Source organism: Dermacentor variabilis, chromosome 4 (assembly GCF_050947875.1).
Source record: "Dermacentor variabilis isolate Ectoservices chromosome 4, ASM5094787v1, whole genome shotgun sequence".
In the NCBI taxonomy this organism is placed as follows: Eukaryota; Metazoa; Arthropoda; class Arachnida; order Ixodida; family Ixodidae; genus Dermacentor; species Dermacentor variabilis.
Genome location: NC_134571.1, coordinates 229,037,327 through 229,045,804, shown reverse-complemented (window position 1 = coordinate 229,045,804; position 8,478 = coordinate 229,037,327). Strand labels below are relative to the sequence as shown.

The 8,478-nt window shown below is 42.5% G+C and overlaps 1 protein-coding gene and 1 long non-coding RNA gene across 3 annotated transcripts; both read right to left on the bottom strand.

Moving 5' to 3' along the window:
* Positions 1–1,695: 1,695 nt before the first annotated feature.
* LOC142580157 (uncharacterized) lies at positions 1,696–2,560 on the bottom strand. Its single transcript, XR_012827594.1, has 3 exons — positions 2,385–2,560; positions 1,988–2,207; positions 1,696–1,894 (listed from the first exon to the last, which is right to left on the bottom strand). It is a non-coding gene; the product is annotated as an uncharacterized LOC142580157 (long non-coding RNA).
* Positions 2,561–7,925, bottom strand: LOC142580156 (uncharacterized). Of its 2 annotated transcripts, XM_075691016.1 has the most exons (5): positions 7,511–7,925; positions 5,500–5,630; positions 5,237–5,404; positions 3,202–3,243; positions 2,561–2,644 (listed from the first exon to the last, which is right to left on the bottom strand). In XM_075691016.1, exons 1-5 carry the CDS (start codon positions 7,701–7,703, stop codon positions 2,612–2,614), a joined length of 567 nt encoding a protein of 188 aa, XP_075547131.1. In that variant the 5' UTR covers positions 7,704–7,925; the 3' UTR covers positions 2,561–2,611. The 2 variants fall into 2 exon arrangements, with proteins under 2 accessions (XP_075547131.1, XP_075547130.1); XM_075691015.1 differs by lacking the exon at positions 2,561–2,644 and having other exon boundaries at positions 2,941–3,243.
* Between the last annotated feature and the right edge of the window lie 553 nt (positions 7,926–8,478).

Below are 8,478 nucleotides of genomic sequence, written 5' to 3'. Positions count from 1 at the left end.
ATTCGGCTGTTTGTAATTGCATCTTATGCATTACACATCGAGACACACCTTTTCTGGGCTGCTGGTACACACCGACTTCAAGAGAATCATAGAAAAAAGTATGTTGCCGGTTGTAAGTTGTTATGGTAACAGTGTTGGAAGTTAAGGTAGGCCAGGTTTGGCTGCAATCATCTTGTAGAGACTGCCAGAAAAGGCCTTTGACATGGCCCACCTGGCCATGGCAATATAGAGAACACGTATTATTCTAGCCTTTGTCATTCTTGTAGGCGTGGTGGACACCCATATGCCTTTGTCTAATGCAGTTGGGTTGTATGTAGACCAGTTGACTTGAATTCCATGCAGAACAATGTTGTCTTCATGCTCGGGAGGTTCATTTACAAGTCCGTTTTGCACCAGAGGGTATGCCGTTCACTTCCATTGGCCTTGACATGGTGCTCTCTGAAGTCCAATGGATTGGCAAAATTCATGCAATATTCCATGCACAGATCACACGCAAGCCATCGTTCTCCACTCAGCTCTAGGCATCGTCAACTGCATTGAAATTGCGCAAAGCACATGGAAACCAAGATAGCGTACACAATTGGCCTAGGATTAGTTACTGTATTTTTACACTCCTGGCAGTAGCACACTTGCATAGAGGTCTGCCATATTGTATTAGAACCACAAATATGAATGGAAAGGGTACGTTCGATTCGCCTGCACCACTTGAACCAGTTCATGAGGTGCTGCGCCTTGCCATTCGTTTAAGCGGTGCAGCAATATGGCACCTTTTGAAACGAACGTCGGGCTTCTGCGCAGAACCCCGACGTTCCGCAGAACCACGACGTTTGTTTCAAAAGGTGCAGGGCTGGTTCATGATTTTGCTACACTGACTCCAGTGTCGGTGCTGACTAGGTGCAGGCATACAGGTGCGAAGCAGTTGCGCAGCAGACAATGCAACACACAGGCTCGAGCACTGTTTAAACGTTGCTTACGCACGTCTGATGTGCATTTACGCCCCAGAAGCTGACCATCCCTGCAGTTCAGGACCTCTCAAACTTACGCACTCCGTGCAAATTAGTCTGACATAGCATAGCGTCTGCACCGCGTCTGTAACTTTGCATTAGTTTCGAGTGATTCGCTGGCGCTGCACCTCGGGAATCGAGCTGCGCAATATCTCAACTTCTTGTGAACCGCCGCGAACTAGTTCACAGTACCCAGATGGAAAAAATTTCCAGTTCCAGCTGTATTATTGAACCGGAAATCCTTCCCAGCTGGAAAATGTTCCAGTTGGAAACGACTCTTTCCAGCCGGGATTGAAACTTCTGATCCAGCTGGAACTTGCTCCTCTTCCAGCTGGAAATTGCTCCTCTTCCAGCAGGAAATCGCTCCTCTTTCCAGCTGGAAAGTGCTCCTATTCCAGCTGGAAAGTGTCCCTGTTCCAGCTAGAGAATTCTCTCAATCTAGCTTGAAAGGGTTCCTGTGATAACTGGAATCGAAGCCGTTTCCAGCTGAAAATGAAGCAATTTCCACTTGGAGTCTCAGCTACCGAGCTGGAAATGTCCTTCTGGTAGACAGAATTAAATCAAGCCGAGTTCTGCACTGGAAAAAAGTTTAACAGGATCGATTACGTTTCACACTACCATACAGTGCTTTTCTTCCAAGGAGAAGCTGGTTGTTTTGAGCAACCACTCAGCCATATGCATAGAGGACAAAACTCCAGCAGTCAAAAACACAATGTACATATATTTAAAAATATTTACAGTGGTACTCTAGTACTTGACAGCACTTTCTCAGTGTGGAAGGCGAAGTTTTCTTTTTACATCTTGAATTTTTTCACTGAGGGTCCTTGGCAGAGCACGCTCCGCAGCGCCGATGTCCTGGTTGTGTATCTGACCCCAGTGCCGCAGACAAGCTATAACGAAAATAATGTATCTCAAGAGATGATCACAGTGATCAGCTGGAAAAATGCATACTCTTTAACAAACCTTAAGCAATAAGTACCTACCATAAACAACCTCCACCTTTGCAGGCGTCAGCTGCTTGGATGGCTGCTCGCTGCTGCCACTTTTTGTTGGTGCGAGTCTGCCGCTGACACTTCTTTTTGCCAATAGTTCATTGCCCCAGATCACTTGGGCCGTGTCTCTCACAAGGATGCTTGGCTTTTTATTTCTGAACAGTTTTTCCGCTTGCTCAGGCATGACATAAATTCCACCAGACAAGTGGAACTGGAAGAAAGCGAAAAAAAGGTGTTTATTGCTATATACAGCGTCAACTAGTATTACAGCACTAGAGGCAACTGCTGCTTATAACACATCCATGTGAAGAGCTTGAAGAACAAGTTTTATTTGAATTTGGGTGCTAACGATAAATTTGTGGTATAGGTGAGCAACAACCATACTCACACGTCCATCAGATGTGGCCACAAAGTTGCCGTCCTGGCATCCTTTCGTATTGTCTAAGGCGTCTGGCACAGACAAATCTGGTGCTAAAGCAGCAAATGTGAGACAGACAATAAGTATAATTAAAATAGGTTCACATCAAAATTTCATTCAATTAACAATGTTGCAAGTACATTCGCCGTCTTCGATAAAAGCAGCCACTCGTTGAGGCTGCTCTGTAGTAGGTGCCACTAGTGGTGCTTCCAGATTTTGTCGTCTCTCACCTGTACAATAAAAAGTTTGAGATACATATACATTTGGTCACCATAAATGTGCAATGAGTGATATTGCTGGTACACTTAGTACTCTTACGGCCAGTGGCCATTTGAGACTAGCTGTTGGACCAGCGGCAATACAACTGCTGTTGCAGTCTGTGCTGGCTCACACCTGTGTAATGAAAACTTTGAGTTGTACGTGCAACCATACACTTGAGTTACTTTGACCTGCGCTGATGTGCCTGTTTGGAAAAAAACTATGTATTCTTGGTCTTTAGCTTAACTGCCGTTATCCCATACAAATGTCCATGCTGTAATTCCCCATGCAAAGCTTTCTCTTCTCTCTTATCAGAATACTTAACAAAAATAGTTGGCTACACAAACACAATGCATACTGTAGAGAATGCTTGTTAAATACACCTGCAAACTTGCCACAAGACTGCAAATAAGTTGTTTTATTAAATGTTGCAGGAATATAGCTTCAGAAGTGACACTTTGATGAGCACTTGATAATACAGGATATTAGGTACCTTACAGCTGACAGTGCTGCATTTATGACTGCTTACCTTCACATCTCTCGCTTCTCTGCATGTCAAGTATTTGGGCAACTAGGAAAACATGAAAAGTGGTCATTGTTAGACAGCATATAATACACTCAATTACAATAAAAATGAAGTAATGCTTACAGTTGTTCAGCTGTGTTCTAATGTTATTTTCCAAAAACTCTATGTGTTTTTTCATGATGCATTGTGCTCCCGCTCAATGCGGCACTGCATTTTCCAGTATTTTGCATCTTTTCGTGCAGTTATTAGCTCTTTTGAAGAAACCAGCGATTCATCGTCTGTTGAATCGCTGGTTTCATCATACAGCTTCCTTTTGACCCGTGCAAAAAAAAAATTATGAGGTGCATACACTTTTTCCATTGAACACTCCCACAACAAAATTGGGGTATGCACCAAGATTGTGGTAGTAGCAGCATTTCTGGGGCTCCCTATATTGTATCTCGGTTAGCGCCAAATTTTCTCAAACTGCAGCAACTTTACACCCATGTTTGATCAAAGTGACTAATAAGAAAGGTATTTGGCAGAGATGTGGGTGCTAAGCTGGGTAGCAGGGGGACCTTCCACGTAGTTTATTGTGATGCCTTTATCATCCACAAAAAGCATTAGCAACACCATTGTTTTTTTTCTGTAGGCCATGGTTTTGTGTCTTCACTCTCAAGCTGATCCTAAAATGCACATCAAGTTTCACACATCACATTCAGTATGCCAAGACGTTTTTGCTATTTGTTGGTGTATTGTTCAACAAAATTGCACTTAAGTGTGCACACTTTAGTGCTGAAATATCCTATTTTAGAAGAACAACTCAAACAGCATGTGCTATGTAAAATAAAGAAAGTGTGACTGTCGTGGCACCCCAGAACTCAAAGATGATGTGGTGCAGTGTACAGCATCAGACTACTGCTTATGATAAATTCTTTTGATCTCTGGTACTGACATATAGCTTTAAGAATCCCATGGATTGCCAAATGATTTATCGGTGATGCCGGAGATAAATTTCAAATCTTCTATCAAAGCAAGAGTACTGAAACAAGTCTTATTATTTGGTCATGCCATGTGGGTTTGTCTCAAGGGGCACAAATTAATGCTAGCCAAAGCGGAAGGTAACAGAGAACAAGGTTGCGCATACATGAGATCGTTACATGACATCCTTCAAGCCACAGGGAAACAGTGGTAAGCTTAAAGAAGCCAATAAAAATAGTTCTTAATGGTAAAAGTTTGTGCAATGTGCAAATCATTTTCTAGAATAAGAAAGCAGAAAAAGGGTCTTTTTTCTCATCTGTACTTCTTTGTTTCCGTAAAACCATTTTCATGCTGCATAAGATATGACTACCAAGTTGCCCAACGATTTACCCTTATTGGCATTTACAAATTCATGATATCGCAAGTTGACAGCGACTCAATGGTACCTTACAATTATGGTCACATAGCAGATACCCATTACAAATGTGAAGACACAAGACAGTGGGCACTTAAATAATTAAGTGGGCAAGAACCTCCAGATACTAGTCAATCCATTTGTTTCCCAAATTTTGCTACATCAGAGAGAAATAGGCTGCCAAAAGGGTATGCAACGTTGTGCCACATACTGACTACCGTACTGGTTTATATGCCAGCTTTTATGCATTAGTAATTGCTCCTCAAAGTGTACCTAAAGTCACCCACCTGTATTTTATACCTTTTTGCATAAGTCAACACTTAACGAAGTCACTTTCTGCTGATGCCTTAACCTACATTTTCAGCATGTATGCAAAAGCATAAATTTGTGCATCTCAGTCAATATGGGGTTTTAACAATGCAGTGCAAACACAACATAAGCAAAATAAGGTGTGAATCAATTTCCTGGCTCATTGCTTTCAGTTTAAAAAAAGACTGCATGCATGACCACTTCTTCCAGCATATCGTGACAAGGTGTTCGCAAGTTAGCATGCCATCAATGCAGTAATACCTCGCAGCACAAGAAAGGCACGTCAGAAGTTAACATTGCACAGCTGTGTTGGTCTTTCAGACACTGCAAGATACTTGTTTCTTTTCTACATACTTGTGACCCTCGTGACTGTTTGGTGGAGGTGCGAGGTGTGGGCAATGGTGCAGCAGCCTCCTTAGCAACATCAACATTCTTTAGGGCATGTGCCATGTGCTGTCGGAGAACAGCCTCGTACTGCTGCTTTCTTGATGCAGCCTGATTTGCCTGCTTGGCCTTGTCCTGCTATAGTGGATGACAATACTGGAAATTAGTGACACTGTTGAAAACTTAGTAGTCTGGTGTTTGCTGTGTATAGACAAAGCAAAATATGCATGTACCTGTCTTATGTTCTTCTTTTTAGCATTCACATCCCCTTCAGAGAGGGGCAAGTCCTCCACATCTGACAGCCTGATCGGTGGAATGGGCACTCTCTTGTTTTTTGTTTCTCTTGCCATCTCTTCCCTTGTGGCTGCAAAGAGTATAAAACAACAGACATGTTTCATTGACTGCATTATATTTGGAAACCTATATATCAAGAAACGCTAGTAACCCTCAATATATTTAGCATAGATACATTTCCGCGGACACATGGCTTTATTGTCAAAAGTGTAATTATCCGAGTCCCGATCAAGCGAGGGCATATTGAGTGGGCAACAGCCATTTCACCGCCGTCAGACTGTGCCGGTATCGTGCAAAGAAGGATCATATTCAAGCGGTAGTAAGTAGCAAGTATAAGCGCACCGTTATTTAACATGCTAGGCAGTTGGTCCATGCCACTGCAAGGTCAGTGGCACAGGCTTGCCGTTCCGCGATGTGCCTTTGGCATGCTCGCTTTTTTTCCCAGGCTTTAGCGGCGCGCGCTCGCCCACCCACCGCTGTCACCAACTTGTAATTTCTGACGGCTTCTTCGAAGCCATAATGTTAATGATGAAATAATGCCAATTAATGAGGTCAAAGCGCCGCAAAACGTCCCCTCGCACTGTCTGCCAGTTGCCAGCTGAATTCGAAACATTGCATTTCAAAGCGTAAAGTGTAGGGGAGTGGATGTCGTCGAATGTTCCAGACTAATCGTTCGGACCCGCGTGCCTTCCACAAAGTTCTACACCATTCGCGTCCACTCCCCTACACTTTACACTTTGAAATGCAATGTTTCGAGCAGCATATTAATTTGCCGAGCCCTTAAGAGGAAGCTTTAGCTCGGGTGCTCCTATCTAAATACATGTAAAAGGAGAATTCGTTTTTCTCGGCAACCACAGCACCAAATTTGACGGGGTTTGTTGCATTTAAAAGAAAAACTTAAAATCTAGTGACTGTTGGTTTCGAATTTTCGATTTAGGTCGTCAATTTTTTATTAAAAATTGGCAAAAATCGAAAATTTTCAGAAAACGACACTATCAAGTTTACAACTCTGTAACTCAGCAAGAATAGGTGATATCGCAATTCTGTGAATTGTACTTAATAGCACATCTAAAGCGGACAAATTTGACATCTTATGCATGAATCTCAAAAAATTTATTAATATGTAATTACAACTTTTGCAGAACCCTCGTAAACAACGTAACAGACTCACGTAAGATGTAAAATGACGTACGAAATTTGTCCGCTTTGAATGATCTAATGGGTGCCGTTTACAGAACCGCGATATCTCTTTTTGATGCAGAGCTATTAGTTTGTAAACTTCGTGCTTCTATATTTTTCAAACTTCTGAAATTTTGTAAATCTCTTTAACAAAATGCAAGCCCTAAATCAAAATTCCGCTTCCAACAGTCACTAGAATTTAACTTTCTCTCTCAAAAGCAACTAATTTCGTTAAAATCGGTCCAGGGGTTATCTCAGAAAAACGTTTTTGCGTTTTTACATGTATTTGAATAGGCCGCGTCGGAGTTGGGCCCGAGCTAAAGCTTCCTCTTAAATACGTATCTTTAAAACAATATACAAGTATTATAAGTGCGTGCTCAAATTGTTACAAGTTTATGCGCAGCCAGTATCCGTATTCTATTACACTCAACCGACAGGCAGTAATTTCCAGAAAAGTCGGTGCAGCTAACTTTTAGCTCCGGTGCTCCTATCTAAATACATGTAAAAGGAGAATTCGTTTATCTCGACAACCATTGCATCAAAATCGAGGTTTGTTGCACTTAAAAGCAAAACTTAATATCTAGTGAATGTTGGTTTGTAATTTTTTTACTGCGGTTGTCAACTGTTTATTTAAAATTGTCGAAAATTGAAAAGTTGAGAAAACGAAACTATGAAGTTTAGAACTCTAACTCGGCAGTGAAAAACGATATCACAATTCTGTGAACTGCACTTTTTTTTTTAACCAGCAGGGCACTCTAACAAAGTATTTACCTGCGAGCTTGAGAATCTGTACGACGTATACGCCACTGTTCTCCTCGTTGTCTTCGTCCCGCCAGTATGCGTCGTAAGGCATCGTATTGTCAAAATCCAATTCATTTTCGGGATGGAAGTTCTTGACATCGGTTACCGGTATAACATATCGTTTGTCTGTCTTGTCTTCAACAAATCGCACAAGAGCAAACATCGCGCTTACTGATACGATGCACGCGTGCGAAACGATCCACAACACAAACGCGGCACCCACCACGAAGCCAAATGACACTCGCACCGCTCGCACCACGCGCTCAGATGCGCGGACTGCGGAGGAACACTATTGGCCTTCTCACGCTCTGGAGCTCTGCGGAGGGTTTGGAACGCCAACATGTAGATCGCGCATGTGCGTAAATTAAATGGTAGTACATTTTTAATAAAGGGTCTTTGTTCATACTTCTTAACATGTATTATTGTATATTATTCATTTATAAACAATATGTCACTCATTACCAAAATAGTTTGTAAATTGCACGATTGCGGAGCATTTGCGGTGCGGGGTATAGCACAAAAGGTTGTGGTAGATTTTAGTCCATGCGCATGTGGTCCGCGCTCTCGACGCTCTGTTTGTCCGTGGATCAAGAGCTCTATCTCGTTCGCGATTACATAGCTGTACTTGTCTTGGATACCAAATGGCACTGCGAAAAAGGCGTAAAGTCTATCTCGACCCTGGATCAAGCAGCAGCATGCCGAAGTCAACAAAGTGGCTCCTTCACCATCCACTTGGCGCCGCTCCGCGAACACCAAAAGGTCACAAGTCGCCTATGACATCAACGAGATCGCCAACATCGCCAGCAAACTCTCTCGAGGACCAAATCTGTGATGAGTCTACATACACAGACTTAACCCGAGAGAAGGACAGTGATGAAGACTGCAGTGACTTTAGTGATGGTGAACACCCAACTTCCGATGCATCTTTCTCCCAACCG

Bases quoted from the DNA above. Each gene is read 5' to 3' on its own strand.
- LOC142580156 (XM_075691015.1), bottom strand. From the start codon at position 7,703: ATGTTTGCTCTTGTGCGATTTGTTGAAGACAAGACAGACAAACGATAT. The intron at 5,631-7,510 runs GTAAATACTTTG...TACTCTTTGCAG, and splicing joins ACAGATTCTCAAGCTCGCAG to CCACAAGGGAAGAGATGGCA. The intron at 5,405-5,499 runs GTACATGCATAT...CATCCACTATAG, and splicing joins AAAAGAAGAACATAAGACAG to CAGGACAAGGCCAAGCAGGC.